The sequence below is a fragment of the Grammomys surdaster genome, unplaced genomic scaffold, assembly GCF_004785775.1.
Source record: "Grammomys surdaster isolate TR1022 unplaced genomic scaffold, NIH_TR_1.0 62, whole genome shotgun sequence".
NCBI lineage: Eukaryota > Metazoa > Chordata > Mammalia > Rodentia > Muridae > Grammomys > Grammomys surdaster.
The window spans coordinates 11916726-11940255 of NW_021604564.1; the positions used below are offsets into that span (position 1 = coordinate 11916726).

The following is a 23530-nucleotide window of genomic DNA, read 5'->3' on the forward strand; positions in this document are numbered from 1 at the left end:
GGGGGACAGGAGAGGGTGTAGGAGTGGGGATGGGGGACAGGAGAGGGTGTGGGAGTGGGGATGGAGGACAGGAGAGGGCGTGGGAGTGGGGATGGGGAGACAGGAGAGGGTGTAGGAGTGGGGATGGGGGACAGGAGAGGGTGTAGGAGTGGTTGGCAAAGGCAGGCAGGTATCTGTGAGTCTGAGGTCAGCCTGGTCTACCATAGCAAGTTTCAGGGTCTGAGGGTACCACATAATGAGATCCTTGCTCTCTAGTGTACTCTTACCCCCCTTTCTCTCTCTCTTTTTCTGTCTCTCCCTGACTCTCTTCTCCCTGTGTCTCTTTGTCTCTCTCATGCACACACGTGCACACATGTACATGTTCACTCTCAAAAAATAAAAGCAAGCTAAACCCCGCTACATGTGTTGGTGAGCGCCGCTCTGTGTATCTGCCTGATGCTAACAGTTGGTCCCCTTCTTCTCCACAACCCTGCAGAGTAACCTGATACATTCCCTGGGACTGAGCCACCATCTGATCACACTGAATTTCCTCATCATCTCTTTTGGCAAGAAAAGCGCAAGGTCTTCTCCGAAAGTGAAGGTGACGGACACCAACTTCGATGGGGTGGAAGTCCGAGTATTTGAAGGTGCTCCAAGACCAGACGAGCCGCTGCGACGCAGCGTGGTCTTTATCCATGGAGGAGGCTGGGCCTTGGCTAGTGCAAGTAAGTCCTTGTCACCTGTCGGTGTGCTTGGCGCTGGGCGGGGTGTGATCCCCGGGACCGTTGGCTCTCCTGGAACATCCTAGTTCCTATGGTGCCCAGGTGGTGCCTCTTTGGTTTATATGGTTTAGAGATGTTTCTCCTCCTTCCTCTCTTGTTTTCTTCCTGTCTTCCTTCATGTCTTCTCATCGATAGCACTGGGGGTTGAAAGTGTTGCTTCGTTCACGTGAGACAACGGCTCTACAGCTGAGTGCCAGCCCTAGCCTTTGTTGATTTACTTCCTAGTGCAGACGGCTTTGAGAGGCTTCTCTGAGCTAAGAATGGAGCTTAGATGGCAGAGTGCTGTACGCCATGCATAAGCTCCTGTGATCTAAATCATAGACTTACTGTAATCTGGTGAGATTAGCTTTCCGTACGAAAATAAGCTCTACATTATTATTCTCTCTCTCTCTCTCTTTTTGTTCTGTTTTGGTTTTTGTTTTGTTTTGTTTTGTTTTGTTTTTCGAGACAGGGTTTCTCTGTGTAGCTCTGGCTGTCCTGGAACTCACTCTGTAGACCAGGCTAGCCTCGAACTCTCGAACTCAGAAATCCGCCTGCCTCTGCCTCCCAAGTGTTGGGATTAAAGGCATGCGCCACCACCTCCCGCTCTCTCTCTTTTTTTTAACCAGGAGTTAGCATACTTACTAGCACATGAGGCAGTTATCTGTAGCCCTTATCAACTTGATTTTGAAGGCTTCTTCTTACAAAATAGAGCAGGTGTTGCTTAATACATGGTAACTCAGCATTAGCTTTCGAAACCCAAAGAGTAAAATACCGCAAAGTATGAAGCAGTTAAAAGGAAACACACAGTGCTTCCAAGCACAGAGGTCTTTTCTTTGGAGTCGGACAGCTCTCATGGGCAGAACCAGTTCGAAGAAGCAGGCTGCTTAGCTCCTCATCCTGGGCAGAGCCTGTCTCAGAAGCTCAGGGCTTCTGCCTGTAGTGACCATGACCTCCTTCCTCATCCACAGTTCAGAGATTTTGGTATTCTCCATACAGAAAACATATCAACAGACTTGGAATACGGTCCAGCAGACAGAAGTGCTAGCCACCAGGCCTGATGACTTGAGTTCCATCCATGGGACCCAAGTGGTGAGAGGAGAATTGACTCCCTGAACTTGTGCTCTGACTTCTACGTGGGCATTGTGGCACTGACACAAGATACACACAAATAAAAGTGTAATGTTAACAAACTAGAAAGAAAAAGTGATTCAAACATGGTCTCTTCCTTTATTATGTTTTTATATGAACTTGTAATGCACAAAATATAAAATGGACAACTCTCTCTCACAAATCCATCTTTGTTTATACCCATCAGGTATTCTGTTAGTCACTGGCTAGTTCCCACTGACTACGTGAGTTTGTTCAAGACCTGACTTTTTTTTTTTTTTTTTTTTTGGTTTTTCGAGACAGGGTTTCTCTGTGTAGCCCTGGCTGTCCTGGAGCTCACTCTATAGACCAGGCTGGCCTTGAACTCAGAAATCCGCCTGCCTCTGTCTCCAAGTGCTGGGACTAAAGGCGTGCGCCACCACTGCCCGGCAAGACGTGACTTTTAGTGCAGACACTCATAGCTGTGAGCAGACCTGGTCCATGAGTCATCACTGTATCAGTTGGGTCTTCATTGCTATGACAAAATATTGAATCAACTTAAGAAAGGAGGGATGGAGGGAGGAAGGAAGGACGAAAGGAAGGAAGGCAGGAAAGGAAGGAAGGAAAGAAGAGTTTATTATAGTTTACATTCTGAGGGCACAGTCCATAGTGACAGGAAGGAAGGCCATGGGCAGAAACATGAGGACAGGAAGGAAGGCCATGGGCAGAAACATGAGGTGGCTTGTTACATTGTATCTACAGTTTTGTTGTTGTTTTGTATAGTTGTAGTTACTTTTTTTCTTCAGTCCTGGAGCAGGACCCATGGAATCCTGCCATCCCCAGTCAGGATGGGTCTTTCTTCCCAAGTTGGCAAGTCTAGAAACTTGTCACAGACATGCCCAGAGGTGATTCTATATCTCCATCAAATTGACAACCAGCGCTAAGCATTATAGTCACTCTTGTATGCTAGAGACAGAGATCTAAAAATGAATAAGGTAGGGTCCCTGCCTTGGACAGAGGGAGAAAGTGGCACTGGACACGAGTCAGGTGAGATGTCCTATCCTAGACAGGAAGGACAGATGGCAGAATGGTGTGGTCATGAGAGTCAGCCTAGCTACTGTGCCTTAGTTTTGGCTGGTGTGTCTGAGGGAGAGCTGGGCTGGTATGTGTGCAGGCAGACATGCAGTCCTTAACCTGCTGCTTCTAAGAACTTACTTTGCAAGTCACTAAGGAAGGAAATATTTGGCCTGCTGAAACAGTAAATCTTTTTTGCTGTTTACTTGTTTGTTTGGGGGCAGGGTTCTGTGTACTTAGGCTAGCTTCACTATGTAGCCATGAATGACCTTAAATTTCTGATTCTACAGCCTTCAGCTCCTGAGTGCTGGGATTACAAGTGTCTGCTCCCTCCCCCAGTTAATGTGCCCTTAGGTTCAAACCCAAAGCTTCATGTTTGCTAGGCAGGTGCTCTACCAACTGCGCTATATCCCAGTCTGGTGAGTTGTAAAGTACTGGAAGGAGAATTACAAGAAATCAGTCCTTACCTCTTAAAATTATATTGTTCCTGAGGGCATTTGAGTCCCCTTTCTAGAAAATGTTAAAACTTCCTAGAACTCTGCTTCTCTGCTGTAAAGAAACTACCCTTTTCTTCATATTGGTAATTTTCCTGAATCTCGGCAAATGAAGATATTAAAAGTATAAAATCTTATAATTCTAAGGAGGAAACTGCTAATTTGCCGTGATCTGTCTTGATAGTATATATTTGAAGAGCTTCGACATCAGAATTGATGTGGTGCTTTTCATAAGCCCAGCATGAAATAAATGTTTAGTCAGTTAAAAACATATTCAAAACTCACTCAGTACTGATTTCCTCTTATAGTAATTACATTTTATCATAAAATAGGTTTAATTTTTGCAGTTGAGTGTGTCTGTTTGCCTTTCGTTCTTCCCTCCTTTTCTGAACCATCCTTCCCCCTTCCCACCTCCCCCTTCCCTTCTCCTCCCTCCTTCCTCTTTTCTCCCACTCTCCCTAACCCCTTCCTGTTTTTTGTTGTTTTGTTTTTTTGGGGGGGTGAGCAGTTTCACATATTCCAGGGTAATGTCCATGGCAGCCTTGAACCCCTGATCCTCCTGCCTCTGCCTCTCAGGTGCTGAGATCAGAAGCAAGTGCTATACACATGGCTCACATGCATTTTTTCAGTGTTTGTTGTTGTTATTATCTTAGTCTAAAAACAATTTATACTCAGCAGTGTTTGAGAGTGGATAGCCTGAATGGCTGCCTTTGTAGTGATTAATTCTTCTCTCTTAGAAATCAGCTACTATGACCAGCTGTGCACAGCAATGGCTGAGGAGCTGAACGCCGTCATCGTTTCTATTGAGTGAGTAGCTACCACTAGTCACAACTTTTACTCAGATTTTTATTTATTTATTTTTTGTATGTGTCCATGTCTGTGTGTGGGTATGTGCACATGAGTCCTGGTGCCCACAGAAACCAGAAGAGTGTATCAGATTCCTAGAACTGGAGTTGCTGGTGTTTGTCAGCTGCCCAATATGGGTGGTTGGAAGAAAACTCTGGTCTTTTGAAAGAGTACTAAGCCCTCTTAACTGCTGAACCATCTCTCCAGCCTCCAATAGTCATAATTGTTATTAAGAAGACATTTTTTTTTTTTTGGTCAGCAGTGGATATTGCACCATAGACAAACAATGAAATGTGTGCACATTAGCAACAACCACAGGGCTAGTGTGACAACCTTTGAGAGTACCTGAACTAAGTCTGTTACGTTCTTTACAAGACATACAGTCACTCTCTCTCTCTCTCTCTCTCTCACACACACACACACACACACACACACACACACACACACACACCATATAGGATGTAAAGCAATCAGTTATTGGCCTCATCTCTGCCTGGGTCCTATGACAAGGAAGTTAAAGGGTAAAGCCTGCCCGGGCTGCTTCCGAGGTCTCTCCTTGGGTTCTCAGCTGGACAATGGCCAGCCAGTAAGGGAAGCCAGGGCAGTGCTGGCTCTCCTTGGGCAGGATAAACTTAAATAAAATAGTTGGCTTCTTATCAGAGAAGTATTTACAGAGAAGGTAAGTGGCTCATCTGGACCTAAGGCCAATCATCATAGGACCTCCCAGGGGAGGGGAAGGGCCAGCACAGGTAGCAGGTGAGTTCACACATTTCCCAAACCACTCTTCCAGAAGAATGGAGGAACAGCGGAGTGAGCGAGGCCTGGGAGAAAGCATGCCAGGTCGTGTCCACCTCCACATGGCTGTTCTCTCCATCAGGAGTCAGTCAACCCACAGTGTTCAAGACCTGGAACTTCTCCCTCAGGTTTCTCACCCTACCCTGTTTGTTTGTGTCTGCTGAGTCCCTGGGACCGTCTTCTTTGGGCTGGTGCTTTGCAGACTTCTGGAAACCTTGGCCCTGTCCCTTCAAAGCTACTGGGGAACTTGGTCCCTTCCCACTGTCTTCCTCCAGCCCTACAGCGGTGTTAGGATGGGGCCCCTTCTCCATGATGATGTTCTCCAGGGTAAGGTCTGCAGTGACATACAGGGTGTCACCTCCATTCAGTTGGCTTTGGGGAGGAGACTCGGGAGGTGGAGGCTGGGAGACCTCCCCATCTCCCTGGTTCCTGTTGGTGTTCAGGCTGTAGCAGCAGTCCACCTTGCCAGACATAGGAGGTTCTATAATGTTCTCAGGCAAGGAGTGGCTCCTGTTGACCAGCAGGCTCCGGGGCCAGCTGCTCTCGGCCTGAGCAGTCTTGTTGTGGGAGGTATATTTGGAGCAGAGCTCTCGGACATCAGGCCAGTTGAAGGTCTCAGTGTCAAAGGGGCTGAGAGGGCTCTGAGTGGAGGCCCGAGATCCGGGTGAGGTGGCTCTTGGGCTGACAGCTTAAGGGCTGAAGGAGAAATGGTGTGGAGAGGTCTTCACAGCAGAGGAAGACTTGGAGGTGCCCTGCTCTTGAGCCACCAGCTGCTCATAGATGAGGAGGGATAGCACAGGCTTCCTCCTGGCTTTGCCCCCGACAGCTCTCCAGCTTCCTCAGGCAGGCCAGAAATAGACGGGACCTGTTCATCCTTCTCAGGAGTGGCTTTTTCCCACTGTAGAGGTGGCCAAGCTGCCTTGATGTTCTTAATTCGGAGGCTGTACTGGCGGGCCAACTGGTAGACCTTGTTTTTGACACTTTCACTCACATGTCTATCCATCACGTGGGAGAACTGCACAATACGGGGGTGCAGTGGGGTAACCAGCTCCCCCTGGACACCACTGCTCAGTTCTTTCACCAGCTCTTTCAGCTCCTGGGCCAGGTGGGCTGGGCTGGGCTGCTTCGTCGGGGAGGCACTTTCTGGAGAGGCGAAAGCAGACTCCTCAGTGATGGCACCCAGCTCATGCTCCTCCAAGATGAACAGGGGCTCTTGTAGCTCAAAGCCATTGGCCTGGCTCTGGCCAGACCCCATCCGCGGACTTCTCTCTGAAGATTCCACTCTTTCCCATATCTTCGCAATTTCTGAAGATGGGCGGAACTCTGCATCTGTGATGGGAGCTGGGGCCCCTTCGTCTGTCCAGCTGGGACCTGGGAGGTCAAACAAGGTCCATGAGGCTGGCTGAGAACTCCCCAGCCTCTTGTACCTAACCGGAGCTGCTGGCTCTGCATCTGGCTTGGGAAGGCTGTTGAATCTGGACACAGAGCTGCTCACCAGTCCTGCTGACAGATGCTGAAGTTTGCATCGTGGTGCTCTGCATTTTCATAGTAGTTCTTAATTTTGTCCAGCAGCTGTCGGTCTCTGGTAGACAACGCGGATTCCTTTTTCTTGCATGAAGATCTGTCCGGTTCCGTGGGGCAGCCTGAGCTTGCACTTGGAGAGTCTGTCCCATTGACAGAAGGGCCATTGTTTGTAACCATGTCTACACCAGTGATCACTTCTGGAGTGGGTGGGTTGCTGAGGGAGTCCCCAGGGCTGCTCCATCGGGCTAGGCCCTTCTCACTACCCTCCAGGCTGAGGACCCTGCTGCTCTGGCTGATAAGCCGTGGTGTCCCGAGGCCACTGGACTTGCCATCCTCCATCGACAGGCTGCTCTGCGGAGAGAAGCTACTGGCGAACCTCTCAGCAGTGACACTGGTCCAGCACAGAGGGTGGCAGGAGGCTCTCGGGTTCCTGGGCGGCTCTCATGTCTTCCTCTTCTTCCTCCTCACTACTCAGGGCCTTAAAGTCTTCAGAGCCCTCAGGCTCTACAAAGTCCACCTCACCAGCTGGGTTGTCCACTCCTAGCAGCCCCGTGGGGGCATGAAGCTGTGTCTCCATGGCTTCCGGAAATTCTGGGTCTGAAAGCATCTCTTCGGTGCTGGGACCTTCCAAGGTAGTAAAGGCCTCCTGCTTGGCCCCAGGCTCAGGATCTGTCTCAACCTCTGGCAGAGACGAAACAGACTCAAAGCTCATACGTTTCTCCGAACTGGTTGGAGACCGGTTACTGGGCCTTCTGCAGCTTTTAGAGCCTTCAGACTCCCTGTGTCTCTTCCCCTGCTCTGCCACTGCTAGACTCTCTTCCTCCTCTTCCTCCTCCTGGGAGCTCTGGCCCAGGCACCTTCTCGATGCCATCATGCCCTGCCAGGTCCTCCAGAGAGACCGGGAAGGTCTGCTGTTGCTGCTCTTCCTCCTCCACTATCTCCTCCTCTTCCTCTAGCTACTCCCTGGCAGCCCCCTCAGCCTCTGGCTGCTGATCCTGCGCACGGGGTGGCTGCCCAAAGTCTAAGAGGGCTCTGGCACTGCCTGCAAGCTTCATTCTCATTACTCTGGCTGCTTTCTCACTCAGTTGCCTGAGCAGGTGTCTGGTGGGCTCCGACTTTCTATGGCCCTTAAGGCCTGGCATCTCGAATTCTTGCTGCCTGCTGGGACGTGTTGCCCTGCTGAACAGGGTATGACCAGGCTCAGACTGCCGACATCCTTGGCGCACGTGGGTAGACACCTCATCCTGGGAGGACTAAACCTTTTTCATCCACTCTGGGCTGCAGCATTACCTACTGGTATAATAGGAGTCCATTTTCAAGATGGCTTCCTTGGCCTTCTAGGGTATGGTGGCATGGTGGTTCTCCAGGATGAGCCTCTTGATGTGATGGGTTCAGCTCCGTTTCTCCTCCACTGTCTTGGCCTGGATACTATACTGTTGCTTGCTGTGCTTATAGTGGGTGATGGTTAAGCACAGAGAGTCTTTTGTGCTCTAGATCAGCATCATCGAGGAGCACGGAATGTGACCCTTGTACAGGAAGTGATCGCCTCACTTCTTGAAGAACGTTCTCTCATTGTGCACACGGTGTACACAAAAGGTGGCTTCCAGGACCAGTTCCCCATAGGTGGTCAGGTCTGGTCCCTTCCAGTTAATGAGCAGTGACTGGATCTCCTGTAGCCGAACTGCCTGTTCGTGTCTCCTCTTCATATCATTGCTGTACCGGGCCACGCATGTCATGGTGTCAATGGCATCCTCTACCACCTCAAAGCCATCCTCTTCTTCATCAAAGTGTTTGGCAATTTCCTGGAGCAGCAGGTGGTACTTGAGGATGCGCTGGACAGGCTTCAGCAGATATGATCCCAGAGGCAAAGAATGCTGCAGCAGCTCCTGCCGGTCTCAGAAGAACTTGGCTTGCTGCTTGTTTTGGATGCACTCTGTGAGGGCTGCCACTGAGTTGGGGTAGTTGTTGCAATACTGAGTGTATATATCAAACTCTTGGTTCCTTTCCACGAAGCAGCTGGCCACTGCCACAGGGTCACTATTGCAGCTGTCCAAGTCTCTGAGAAGCTGGCTGTTCAGTGCATACATGCGCTCTATGTTCCCAAAGAGGGCGCTCAGCTCACTTGCTCTGGCTTCAGGAGACTGGGAGTGTCAATGATCTTCAAGAGGTAGCCCTCCACAATGCTCCGCTGGTCCTGCACATACGTGCGCTCTGTTTCCAAGATCTCTCGCACCACCCGGCCCAGATAGCTGAGCTTGTGATGGGCAGGACTTGTCCCTGCACGCCCTTTGAATGGGGAGAGAGGTCCCTTCATGTTCAACCAGCCGTTGGAGTTGTTGTTGCTATTGGGAACATGCCAGCCCCAAGGGGAGTTTGAAAGTTGCTCTCGGAAGCCGCAGAAGCCGCCGCCCATGGCTGGTCGCCCCGAGGTCCCAGCCTCCGCCCGCTGCGAGCACCAGACTCCGGGGGACCCCTGAAATGCACAGGGTTCCCCAGCACCCGGCAGGAAGTTGCAGCCAAACAGAGTCCAGGCTGTGGCGGGAGGGAGGGAGAGGAGGAGAGAGGGAGTCAGGGAGGGGCGGACTAGGAATGTTTCCAGTGGGTGAAGACTGCGGTCGCTCGTGGCAATTGGTGGCTGGGGGATGGAGGGGTGTGGCTGGGAACCTTCCCGAAGAAGAAATTCTAAGTAACAGACTAGTAATTTGGTAATAAAAGTAAAATATAGCATCGAATGTTGAGATTACAGATGTGTCTATCTACTTCATGTTTTTTTGAACTGGGTTTAATAATACATTGATTTACTTTACTTTAAATATTTGTGCATTTGTTGTTTCTCTGAAGTGCTAGGGAGTCAACCCAACACCTCATATACACTCAGCAAGTGCCTGCTACTGAGCTGTAGTCCCAGGCTTTGTAAAATATAGTCTTATTGTAAGTTTGACAGAAACTTTTTTAAACTAAAAATAGTTGGGATTTTAAAGAAAACCTTGTTGACAACCCATAAGATTCTGAAATTCTTGGAGACAGCACTATGCTCAGCAAATATTAGACATGTAACTATTAGTAAACCTTGTGGGAGACTGGTATCTGCTGGCTGGCACTCTCTCTCTCTCTCTCTCTCTCTCTCATTTTTTTTATTGGATATTTTAATTATTTACATTTCAGATGTCATCTCCTTTCCCCATTTCTTCTACCTAGAACCCCCATCCCATCCCCCCTCCTCCTCTTATACTATTTTAATTACATGCAGGTATTTAGGTCAGTTCTAGGTTGAGGAACTAGCAATATAATAGATGCAAATAGTCAAGGAATAAGCTAGACAGTAAACACAGATAGTCAAAGAACAAGCAAGGCAATAAACAGTTCTGTGAAACACTCCTCTGATCACTGTTTCTAAGGGCTTATCACCCTACTTCCTTGTTGTAGCCTAATATTTAGATTCCTGCCTGAAGCCCACTTCCTTCTCCTTGGCCCATGTCAGATTCTTGCCAAGCAGCCCCCAAAGCTCTCCTGCCTCTCCCTTTTTTAAAATTTCATAAACAAGACTGAGCCTGTCTTAGGTCGTTTTTGACAAGAATGCCTTCCTTACCCGTTGTGGAATATGCAGTATTAAAAGCAATGCACTTATGTCTTAGGATGGTAAGGCTCTGTGCAGAATCTTACCCGTCCTTAACTTGCCAGCCTGTTAAATTAATAATTCTATCTGGGAGTCCATTCTCAGTTTCAAGCCTTGTACTTTGGTTGCCAACATATTGATGTTGTTAAAGATAAGCTTTAACACATGGGCAGGAATAAGAGTATTCTCAGGACGAAAAGGGCTAGCATAATCAAGCTATATATGCCATTCTTGAAGCTTGATCAAAATAGAAATACTGACCTCAGGCAATGGGTAATTTTATCAGCAGTATCTGTCGAATCAACTCTCCTGCTGTCTCTCTTACATCCTGTTTTCTTGAGCAACTATGAAGTAGCTGAGTAAGTTGACAGCTGTTGCCAAGGCAGTGGCACATCTCATCTCTTGTCTCATGCCAGCATCATCCCAATGCTTTCAGTCTCTTAACTCTTATTTGACACTTACACCTTCCTTTAGATTTCCTTTATGAAGTCCCCCCTCCTTGACAGATCCATGGGAAACTCCAGCCACTTTCCTCTGTTTTATTGTATCTCTAAAGCCATCTTCTATGTTCAACAGGCCATACATTTAATCTATCACATATTTGCAATAGGAAGTAATGCACATGGGGGTAGTGGGGGATTTTTGTTCATTGCTGAATCAGTTGTGCTAAAAAAAAATTCCTAGCATACACAGGGAATTCAATTATTGCCTGTATGATGGGTACATGAAGAGTCTGAATTTCTAAATTCTCATATAAATCATCCAGGGTAGTAGTAACATGGTGGTTAATACATGTAGTCCGAGCATTTAACTGGAGACAGGAGAGTTGCTATGAGTTATAGGCCAGTCCAGTCTATGTAATAATTTCTAGGGCAATCTGGGCTGTAAAGTAAGGCCTTTTGTTTCAAAATAACAACAAAAACAAAAACAAAACCAAGCATAGGGAAGCTGACTCAGTAGATTAAGTATTTCTGTGCAAGCATAAGGACCTGGCTTCATGTCTCCAGCACCCCCCCACAAAAAAACCCAAAACAATGACAAAAGCAAACTGACAACCCACCCCCCCTTTCAAAACAAACGAACAAACAAAAAACTAGATATGGTAGTGCATGCTGTAATTTCAATGCTGAGGAGGATCCTGGAAGCTTGCTGGTAAGTCAGTCTAGCTGAATTGCTGAGCTCCAAGTTCACTGAGAGACCTTATCTTTAAAAAAAATAGGTAAAGAACAATAGAGAAAACACCCAACACCCAGTGTTGACTTCTGGCCTCTTCACACACATTTACAGGAGCATGAAGCAGCACACATGTATAGCACACACACACACACACACACACACACACACATGCACTCATGTACCCCCCACCATCGTATCCCCACACAGTATGTATTTTACTATTTTCTGAACAGAAAATTGATTCATCCACAGGAGATCAGCTAGCTAAGTAGACACATAGGAGGTGTGTGGGACTGACTCCAGGCTAGAAGATTTACAGGTTCCCATGTCTTACTAGCTATGAAGCCTAGATTGGAGGAAACTGATAACGCCACATGACCTGACAAGGAAGGCCCCGACTGCTTGTATGACTCAGGCTCATCCAGTTCTCCCTTTCCTCTGCCTTCTTCCCATTCATGGCTTTCAGCCCTCTTGCCCTGCGGTAGACCTGAGGTGGCATTAGGGATCCTTCCTGGGAACAGAAAACAGGAAGACTTCACCTGGGTTCCCAGCACCGTATGTTCACTGCAGTGTGAACACCAAGGAGATCGTGCTGACTTGGGATGGAGACCTCACAGACCTATCTAGGAATCAGTTTAGACAGTTGGAATAAAAGGACCTCTCATATTCTGCAGGGAATCTTCCTGCTGTGGTCTATGAAGAACTGCTATACTGAGGTATCAGGCAGCTCTACCCTGTAACAGAAGCCTGGGCTCACACAGTGTGGCTGAGGATGCTTTCACCTAAGCAGATTTAGTTGTAGTTGCTCTGTGCAGCTCCAGGTTTTTCTGAACCTGCAGCCAACCTCTCAGATCTCTAGGGACTCTCCAGTGACGTTCAACAATGCAGGAACCATTCAATAAACAACTGTGTCTTCGTGCCTGGGCCACTGACCAGGATTCAGAAGGACATTGAAGGAGCCAAGCCTATAGAACAAGACTCTGGAATGTGGTATTAAATAAGCTTCAGGGGCCCTTCAGTGGTTTCTGCTATAGTTATTCAAAGGCCTAAAGAAAGGAAATCAGGCTTGCTTCACTTGGCACCCTGATCCTCAGCAGGATCTTGTTTACCTGCCCTCAGGACTTCAGTAGCAACAATGGGCAGCATACCCTAAGCTCTTGCCACATCCCCTTCTCTACCTCAAAGTCTCTTGACTCCAGTGACACAAATGTCACTTTTGAGTCTAGGCACCCAGGAAGGTATATAAGATATGTTCAAAATTTTTAGAAAGTTAAAACTCAGAAGCAGTTGCTTTCTCCTTACCTTCCCATTGTGGTGACTGGATAATGGGCATCCAGATGTTTACCACTGGGAGGAGCACAGTGCAGGGGCACCTTCAAGCAGCTCAGTGAAACCCAGAAGCAATATGGAATTAGGAATCCTTCCTGGGAACAGAAAACATGAAGGCTTCACCAGGTTCCCAGCACCTTCTATAAGGCTGCAGTGTGAACAGTGCAGTACATCATGATGACTTGGGATGGGGACCTCACAGATGTGTCTAGGGATCAGTTTAAACAGTTGGAATAAAGGGGCCTCTGGTGTTCTCATAGACCTGTCCAACCTGTGGCCAGCCCATGGGTTACATCTGTCCCAGGATAGTTGTGAATGCACTCAAATGTGTTTATAGATGACAAAATTGTGTCCCAATGTCAAACCGTTGGACACCTCTTAAAGCACTGAGCACGTAAGTCATCGATCAAATGACACATTATTCAGTGTACATTTACTGTGGACAGTAATATGAGATAAGGGAGTTTGGGCCCAGGCTAGCCACAGAAACCCTTATATCCCATGCTGTAGCTGAAGAATAGCTAACATCACATGACCATTGTATTCTCCCTGAAGAGAACATCCAGAGGTCTAGCCTGGGAGCATTGCTGTTCTCACTGGCTCACTTCTTTCCTTTTCCTTCTTTTCCTTCTTTTCCTTGAATGTTGATTTACTTTCTCTTCTGGGCCAAGTGCAGTGTTAAGTCCTGGTATCACAGAGGAAGGTTTAGCTCCCACCCTCAGTCTAAAAATCTCGACCCAGAAGTTTAAATGTGACTAGCGATATGAAGTGGGTGGTGAGCAGAAGTTGAGCATCTATGGGTAAGACTGTCTAGTGTTTGAAGGGTCAGAAAAGGAATCTTTAGGAAAGCAGTATTTGGAGCTAACAGTGTAGCCCAGCTTACACGAAGCCCTGGATTTGGTCCCCAGTCCTGCATGTCTGTGATGCCAGCAGTGGAGCCATAAAATCAGGAGGATGAGAAGTTCAGGTCATCCTTGTCTACATGGAAAGTTCGAGGCCAGCCTGGGCTCCCATAAGACCCCCATCTTCAAGAAACAAAAGAACAAAACAAACTTTAAAAGAAAAAAACCAAACTGTGGTCAGAACAGAATCCCTTAAGGAAAAAATGAGACCTAAGTAGAAAGAGGGACATGGATATGAAGTCTGGGGTGGGTGATAGGATGAGAGGGGGGGGAGAGAGAGAGAGAGAGAGAGAGAGAGAGAGAGAGAGAGAGAGAGAGGGAGGGAGGAGGGAGGGGAGAGGAGGGAGGGGAGAGAGAAGAGGAAGAGGAAGAGAGAAGAGAAGAGAAGAGACGAGAAGGAATTAGTTCAAGGCTCACGCTCCCAAGAAGAAGGGCAGAGAACCCTGGAGTCTTCAGCAATGTGTCAGATGCTGGGTTCTCCCAGAGCCTCCCCTGCCCTCAGCAGAGAGATCTGCTGCCACAGGGTCCCCTGAGGGTGACTTTGCTCCATGTGGATTGGCTTTTGATGATGTTTATATCTCTGGGAGCTGGAGGGTGAGTCCTGGGGCAGCCTGGCAATGGAGTCACCTCACGTTATCAGTAGCAAGAATTGGGATTCCTATACATGCACTGCCTATGCTGGTTTGCAGGGGTCAGAGACAGGTTTGGCAGCTAACTCACAGACAAGCCTTTATTTTAGAACATTGGCAAAGCCAGGGCCTCCTACTTAGGGCCATCTAGGGCACTGTGCAAGTAGCACACACTAATATTGTACACTATGTATCTTGTTTTACATTCACAAAGTAGAATATTTCTAACATACTTCCTTTTAACCTTTGCTAGGATCATAGGATATAAGGGACAAGAGCGATCCATACCTTCTTTTCAGAGGCACACTATGAGAGAATTTGTTAGTTGGGGTTCTCTAAAGGAACAGGTCATTAGAGTGTATATGTATGTATACATATATGAGTACATATATATGAATACATAATATGAATGAATATGTATGTAAACAAGATTTATTACAGTGACTTAAAGGTTATGATTCAGGTAGTCCAACATTGGCTGTCTCAACCAAGGTTAGCCATTACAATAGTAAACCTGGGTATTCTTGGTTGTCAGTACACATAGGATGTTGGATAATACTAAATTCTATAAGGAATTTATCATACACCCCTTTTTTGATGTGGAAAATCCTCAAGTTTTTGCTTTTAATTAAACAATTTCTTCTGCATGTATTCGCTATTCTACATAGATGCCTTAAACCACGTAACATTCTACCAAATATCAGGAGAGCTTGAAGCCTTGCTGAGTGTAGGCTCTGCTGCTAGTTTGCTCACACAAGATACCGATGTGCTTAGGCTTTGATGGTTGTCCTGGTATAAGCGCCGGACACTTCAGGGCCTTGTTTTTATTGTCCATAAAACTTGGAGCTACAAGCTTCCAAAGCCACAGTGCTTTAATGGGACATCGTGCAATATCCATGTGCTTAAGTAGCTTTAGGTATGTGGCAATCTGAAAACCATATGGTCACGTATCTCACTGGTAAGTCTGCCTCGCTTTGTTCTTCTCTTCCTGGAGCGGTTAAGTGGCGCCAAGGGGAGGTGACTCGGGTAGATTGCTCTTTTCAAATGTGTGAGGCTCTGGGTTCCTGCCTCTACACACACACACTACCACCACCACCAGCAGCAGCAGCAGCAGCAAAAACTGGGAAGATCAGCTCAACTTGAACCTCCCTGAACACAAACCAAATAAAACAACACAAACAGATCACCTCAACCCATGCTTACTTGGCCATGTCCGCCCAGCCAGCATCAAACATTACACTATCTAATTCTACAGAGAGACGATCCTGTGGCTGCTTCCAGAAAATAGACTGTTTGATTTTTTTTTTCCCGAAGCTAAGTTGCAAATTGCTCCTTTCAAACATTCTTCGTTAATTGTGTTGCCTCTCTTATGGCTTCTTAAATAAAGTCCCAAAGGGAGAAGAAATCCTGAGCTTTTCTCTTACATGTGAGATCCTTTAGAATTTGAGATGAGAGGGTGTGGTTCAGAGAGATAGCTCATTTGGCAAAGTGTTTACTGTGCAGGAATGGAGGCCAAAATCCCATCCCCAGAACTCACTGAAACCGGAGAAAAGCCAGTTTGTAATCCAAGTGCAAGGGAGGTGGAGGAATAGATCCCAGGGCTCACTTGCCTGCCAGCCCAGTCTACCCTGTGAGTGCCAGGCCAGTGAGGGACTGTCTCAAAAGCAAAGTGGATGGTGTCTTGAGAAATGCCAGCCAGGGTTGGCCTGTGGCCTCCGAGTATATATGTACACACATACTTGTACCGTGAAACACATGTGCACACACACACAGCTATGCTACGTTCAGTCCAGCGATGACTGAAAAATCTCCATGAGCTGAGAAGTCTGGCCCCACTGGTTCACACTGGGGCTTCTGGCCCACTCTTTAGCCTCTATAGCTACACCAAGAGAGGAATCTAGAAGCACACAGTGTCCTGGAGAGCCTAGGTTCCTTCTGTAGTGCTGTCAGAGTGTCCCGGCTGAGGTTAAGGGTGAGGTTTGCTTCTGAACCAGGGCAGGCAGTCGAGATAAGCACCTGGAACTGGAGTGTCTCAGCCTTTACAGATAAGTCTCAGGAAGGCATTTCCTTCTCGAAGTCTTGGGGACCAGACTTAGGACCCGACACATTTTAGGCAAGTGTTCTGCTACTGAGCCTTGGTGAGCCTCTGGAAGTCTCAAGCTCGGACCAGCACGTTGGGAAAGTCGCACTGTTTAAAAAGACTTCACATCTGGGCTCCGGCAGTCAACCACTAAGACTTTTGTGGAGCCTCCCAATATTGATTGAATTTTTGAATCCCTACTGAGTGTTTTTGTGTTTGTGGATGATGTGACAAGCATATAGAGATCAAAGAACAACCACAGGCGTCCTTCCTCAGAAGCTGTCTACTCCCCCCCCCCCCCCGCCTCAGCCCCCCAGGCCAGGTCTGTCACTCACCAAGGCCTGGAACTCACCAAGCAGACTAGGCTGGCTGGCCAGCAAGCCCAAGGACTCTTACCAGCCTCTGCCTTTCCTATACTTGGATTTGTAGCACATATCACCATGCCTGGCTTGTTACATGGGTTCCGGGGATTGAAATCAGGCCCTCCTTGAGTGTTCAGGGCAAGTGCTTTACCCACTGAACTATCTGTCTTCCCCTACCTTTTTGAGACCAGGATCTTATCTGTAGCCAGGCTGGCCTCATACTCACAGAAATCTTCTTTGTCTCAGCCACTGAAGTGCTGGGGAGATAGACGCCATACCAGGTTTACTGAGTGTTTGTCTATCCAGTCAGTCAAGTGTTTACTCTAACGCCACCTTCTTTGCTGCAGGATTGCTGGTCAGGGTGGTGTGAACGCTTCTTGTTCTCAAGAGTCCAGTGTTGAAGCCAGGCAGTGGTGGCACATGCCTTTAATCCCAGCACTTGGGAGGCAGAGGCAGGCGGATTTCTGAGTTCGAGGCCAGCCTGGTCTACAGAGTAAGTTCCAGGACAGCCAAGGCTATACAGAGAAACCCTGTCTCAAAAAAAAAAAAAAAAAAAGAAAGAAAGAAAGAGTCCAGTGTTGAGAGCGAAAACAGCAAGGAAGACTGGTCTCTAGTGTTCATATCCAAACTGCACTTCCAACAGAAAACAGCCAGCTCTTGATTCCAGTACAGCTGCTGTCTGAACTTCTCCTCCTTTCCCTCTTTTCCTCCCTCCGTCTTGTTCCTCTTCCTCTTCCTCCTTCTCCTCCTTTTTTAAAAAATAGGGTCTCATGTAGCCAAAGCTGGCTTTGAACTTGTTACATAGTTAAGGATGACCTTGTACTTCTGATCCTCCTGCCTGCACTTTTCGAGTCGCTGGGTTTATAGGCATGTGGCACCATGCCTGGTTTTATGTGGTGCTGTGGGCGGAACCTGGGGCTTCATAGTTGGCAAACACTCTACCAACTGAGCTCCATTCCAAGCTCCTAATGTACGTTCCTTTAATAAGAAGGAACTTTGTTAAAGGAATACACAGATTGTTCCTCTGGGGTTATCTCTAGAGAGCTTGAGCTGGATATAATTATTAATTTAGTTTGGATTCCCCCTACTGAAGATCTCGGTTCTCTAAACTTTTGGAGGATGGTAAGCCTTTTATGGTTTCCATGATGAACTGATCAAAATTTCCTTGGGAGAAGAAAGAAAAAGAAGTATCTAGAATGGCCCTGACCCTTCTCTCTGTTGCGCTGAAGTTAACATGAAGATGATTTCATTTTCCACTGTCATACAGCCTTTCACCCACCTGGCACAACTTGAGGTGAATGTTGTCCTTCTGCAGACAGCAGGTGGTATGGCTTCCAGGTTATGTTAGTTTTGAGGGACAATGCTTATTCCAACCATGTTGGACACTAGTGAGATTCCAGATGCCAGATTACCAGTCTCTCTGCATTGCCTCCCTTCCCTGGTCACTGTAGTAAATGCTAAAGCATTCGGAGCTGGCGGTAGACTGCCAGCATTTTATAAAATCAAGATTTTAAGCCAGCACCATTTAACTCATGTCTGTAAGTCTGACACATTCAGGAGGTCTTCAAGTTCGAGGCTCGTCTGGGCTCTAGGAGACATTGCCTCAGCAAAACCAAACATTAGCTCATAGGGCCTCTACTCAGTAGAACTCTCTGACATTTGACTATTCTTCACCTTTCTTTTCTCAAGAAATTTGAGGTGTCTAAGTTACAGTGTATTGTCAAAAAGCTGGGCTGCTAGAAAGAAGGCACTCAAAAAGTTATTGAAAGAAGTGTCATTTGGAGTGAAAGGTAGGGGACTTTTGATGAGGAAATGATAGGGAAGAATCCTTCCGGTGGAGGGGAAGGGGACTAGTGTCCTGCAGTGGAAACGGGAAGCACCCTGGGTGGGGGAGGGGAGAGGAAGGAGAACATGTGATAGGGTTCTGACCTGGTGCAACACTGGATTTCTTGGGGATTTTTCTTTTAAGATAGATGTTGGATAGATCAGTATCCAGAACAGTAGTGGAATTGGAATATTTGGGGGGTGGGCAGGGCTCACACCTCAGTGTTTTTGAGAAACTGCTAGCATTAGGTGAAGTGTAGGCAGACTTTAGAAGGAAAGTGTGTGTGGTGTATTTTTTATGCTTGTTTGTTTGAGACACTATCCTGCAACTACAGCTCTGGCTGGCCTGTACTTGCTATGGAGCTTAGCTGGTCTCGAACTTGTGGCATCTGTCCTCCCCAGTCTCCTCCATGCTAGAATTGCATGTGTGCAGATTAGCACAGCGATGGAATTACATATCTGTAGATTACGACAGTGCTAGAGTTACATCTGTGTGCAGATTAGCACATCTGGTAAGAAAGATAAGACGTTTTACTTTGGGTAAGGCTTTTTGTTGTTTATGATGTGTAGCTCAGGCTAGCCTCAAGCTCACTACATAGCTGAAATTGACCTTGAGTTTCTGATCTTCCTGTATCTAAACCCTGAGTGTCACCTCTCCTGACAAGGAGAAGCATGGTGTTAATGTGTACAGGAATATTGCTAATCCACCCAAATCATGATGTTTGTTCTGAGACACCAAAAACCTAGTTTGAGGATTTACTGCACAAATGAAGTAATGTAGACCTTCAGTGTGTGGCAAAAGAACACATCCTCACCAACATATACACTCACTCACATACACACACATACACTCACACACACACACACACACACACACACACACAATTCTGAATTGAGTATGGTGGCACATGCTTTTCCAGCGGTTTGCAGGGACCTAACTTGGAGCTTGAGCAGCAGTCAGCAGGCACACTCTCTCCCTCTGTCCTTCCCTTCCTCTCTCAGGGCTCATACACACAGGCAAACCCTGTACCACTGAGCCATATATCCAGGCTTTTATTCTGTTTTGTATTTTGAGAGGTGATTATCATCTGTAGTTACCCAGGTTGGCTTTGGACTCACTCTTGGGACTCACTCCAATCCCAACTCGGTATTACTGGCCTCTGCCACTAGGTCAGGCTGTCACCTTTCTTAAGATAAGCCATTCATGAATTTCCTCCTGACTCTTAAGTTCTCTTTGTCTATAAATACATTGTAAACATCGTTGGCTTTCTCAGGTAAATGTTACCAAGTTGAAATGACTGGAATCTGACTGCTTTCAGTATATTCCTTCTCTGCTCTACAAAAGGAGTATCTTTTCTTACCGAGTAAAATTTAGGAATATTTTAACTTGAGCAAAGGTGTTTACATTAGTTTAGTCAGCTATTAACTGACAGGATTAATCAATAGGTTGCTGCTTTTCCCAGATTTTATTTCTTTCAACTCAAAGACTCTAAGGCCTTTCATAGAACAGTGCCTGGAAACTCACCTTAATGCATTTGTATATCATGACACAAATATGTGCAACTAGGAATACTGTTTATTATGATATATGAGGTAGTGACCATGCTTGTTGGGCTTATGACAACTTGACACACAAACTCGAGTTTTCTGAAAGGAGGGAACCTTAATTTAGAAAATGCCTCCATAAGATCTAGCTGTAGGGCATTTTCTTAGTGATTGGTGGGAGAGGGCCCAGCCCATTGTGGGCGGTACCATCCTTGGGTTCTATAAGAAATCAGGCTGAGCGAGCATGGGAAGCTGTCCAGTAAGCAGCACCCTCCATGGCCTCTGCTTCAGCCCCTGCCTCCAGGTTCCTGTCCTGCTTGAGTAAACCTTTCTTCACCAGCTTGCTTTTTGCTCATGGTGTTTTGTCACAGCAACAGAAACTCTAAGACAGTGATGGAATGAGAAAAGGAAAAAAATATATATTTGCATGTCTTGACTCCTGAAGTGTATGTGTTTTTTCTTTTATTTGTTTGAAATCAGAAAAACTACAGGGAGGATCAGGGATAAAAACAATCTTGAGAGATGTCGCCACCTAGTGGAATAAATAGCGTAGTCCCCTTTTGTCTATGTTCCTATGGGTATTGCATGCTATACTGAGCTGTATCTCCAGGCCCCTCTTTTTTTTTTTTTTTTTTTTTTTTTCATTTTATGACAAGATGTCCCAGGCTAGACTTGAACTCACGGTGTATGAACCAGCAGGACTTTTGAATTCAGAATTCGGCTTCAGCTTCGTAAGAGACTGAGATTACAGCCCAAGGCACTGAATCTAGCCCAAGGCTTGAATCAACTCTGCCCCAGAATCAAATGGAATTAGGCTCCGAGGATAAGTCAGGTCAAGCACAGGAGGAGGGTGGGAAGGTGCGAGAGCCTGACTGAGCTGTCCATACACACACACACATCTTAGCATGGGCCCTCGTCAAGATCAGGGTTCTGACACTTTCACTGAATCAGATGACAGAGACCTCTGGTGTTGCAAAGTGCACCTTAGGAGACCTCGGAGGATCTGGATGAGGCTGTGTGCTAACTTCATTTCCCCCTTGTAGTTAAAAGGACATTTTACTAATGTTCCAGCGTGCAAGTGCGTTCCTTGGATTTAATGGCTCCTGGCATAGGCCTCTCCAGCCGACAGCTTTCTTGTAGTTATCGAATGAAGTGTGGTAAATTGAGACCAGTGAATTGGCTGATGCTGTTAGTTAGCTGTTAGTTAACCCAGAGCTGCCAAGAGTGGTAGATAGACTTTCCAAAATAAATCCCCAAAGTTTGTTATGGAGTCACTAGTATTCTCATAAGGATCCTAATGAGGAACACCTGCACATTCGAGCCTTGAGCTGATGGTGGCTCAGACAGTTTGATGTCTGAAAAGCTGCTTTTTGAGATAGGATCCTTCTATGTGACCCAGGTTGGCCCCAACCTGTAGAGGGCACAGAGGTCTTTGTGCTCATGGATAGGCACTAGGGGAGCCAGGAATGTTAAACACATGGGCTTGTCTCTTCAAAGAAAAGAGATGTATAACCTGTTTTCCTCCAAGAAGGCTGAGAATGGATGTAGTTAATAGCCTGGTGACCTTTGTGCTACCTGTATGACCAAGACCACAGCAGATCCTCTCCAGACCCTTAAGATGCCACATGTAGTCAATCTACAGAACCCATCATTATGGAAGAGACCACATATACTTTACAAAGAGTTTTGATGTAGTCAAGCCTTAAGCTTTATTGGTAAATGGGTTGGAGTTAATCATCACCAGGAAACTCTTTCCAAATTGTGCTATACTTACCTGAAATAACGTGCACAGTGTCAGACTCTTGAAGTTTGAACCCACACCTCCCCACACCAAAGTAAACCCTAATCCTCCTGCCTCAGCTTCCTCTGGGAATATCCATGTTCACTCACCATGGCTGGTATAGTTTGTAGTTTGCTTTTTTTTTTTTTCTGTGATAAAATATGACCAAAAGCAAAGTGGCCAAATAAGAAAAGGCTTATTTGGTGTTCACATCCTGGTTCAAGTCCGAATTGAGGGTGCTAGCATTCTGTCTAAACTCTACCCCACCATTACCTGGCAACAGTCAGGTATGCTTCTCTCCACAGTTACCTGGCAACAGCCAGGTAGGCCTGGCCCACTATAAAAAGGGGCTACTTGCCCCCTCCTCTCTCTTGCATTCTTGCCTCTTGCCTCTCTCTTGCCCTCTTGGGCTCTTCCCCCTCCTACCCCAACCTCCTCTTGGTCATGGCCCACCTCTACTTCTCTATTCTCTCCCTGTCTCGGCCTCCACTACCCTCTTAACTCCCCTCCCCATGCCCTGAATAAACTCTATTGTATACTATACCATTGTGTGGCTGATCCCTCGGGAAGAGATGCCTCAGCTGAACCATCCCCTTCCCCATGACTCACTCACACCCACAGAACATCTTCTCTTTCTCTTTCTCTATGTATAGACACATCAGAGGGGAGGCGGAAGAGAGCTCTGGGCAGGAAATGAAACAGAAGCCCCAGAGAGCATTGCTGGGCACTGTTACGCTCCCTCTGCATAGGGTTTGGCCTGCCTCCATAACAACGTAGGACATCTGCCCGGGGGCTACTACCCACTGTGTGCTGGGCCCTCTCACATACTTCAGTAAGCATGAAAATGCCCCCCTCCACGAGCTCACAGGCCAACCTGATGAAGGCAGTTCCTCAACGGAGACTCCCTCAGCTAACACTGGGCTGTGCCCAGTTAACAGCTGACTCTAACTAGGAGAGCCAGCTTGAACGTTTTAAAGAACTTTGTCTATACCAAGTTACCATCTCTGCCTACTTTACAAGGAAACAAATGGTTTATATTTATTACCTTATATTTATTTTAATTTCTTGTCTCTGTCTGGCTTTTGCATTCTTTTTCTCTCTAGATGTTCAGTGTCCATTAAAACGTGGTGATGCCCTAAAATGAACACTAATTTTGTCTTCACAGATACAGGCTAGTCCCACAGGTTTATTTTCCTGAGCAAATTCATGATGTCATCCGTGCCACTAAATACTTCCTGCAGCCAGAAGTCTTAGACAAGTACAAGGTCGACCCTGGAAGAGTCGGCATTTCTGGAGACAGTGCTGGTGGGAATCTGGCTGCCGCCCTTGGACAGCAGGTAACAACAGCGCTACCTCAGGGTCCTTATGATAGGCGGGTGGGGTGAGCATGCGCAGGTGACGCCCACGTTCTTCACTGGTCTGGTACTGTTTGACTTGGACAGTGGAATATCTTGGCTTAAATTTCAGTTCTTATGACTATTTTCTTAGAGTTTTAAGAGAAATTAAAATACTAAGCCATTTTTCCAAAGTTGCATTTATTATTTTTTTGTTTTGTTTTTTGTTTGTTTGTTTGAGGTAGGGTATCATGTAGCCCTGGTTAGTCTTAAATTCTTTGTGTAATTTAGATAACTTTGTACTTCTGGTCCTCCTGCCTCTGCCTCTCAAGGTTTAAGATTACTGGCCTGTACTACCACACTCCCACTCTCTATTACTTCTTGTTTTTGT

General features: G+C 46.8%; 1 protein-coding gene and 1 pseudogene across 1 annotated transcript in view; one reads left to right on the forward strand and one right to left on the reverse strand.

Annotated features, from left to right (window-relative positions):
• The window catches only part of Nceh1 (neutral cholesterol ester hydrolase 1), a 46763-nt gene that overhangs the window by 18425 nt on the left and 4808 nt on the right, over positions 1 to 23530 (forward strand). The window contains exons 2-4 of the mRNA XM_028761933.1: positions 476 to 704; positions 4135 to 4204; positions 22971 to 23142. Coding sequence (XP_028617766.1) covers positions 476 to 704; positions 4135 to 4204; positions 22971 to 23142 — 471 coding nt within the window. The remainder of the gene's footprint in view (positions 1 to 475; positions 705 to 4134; positions 4205 to 22970; positions 23143 to 23530) is intronic.
• Positions 5128 to 8975, reverse strand: LOC114611519 (annotated as a pseudogene).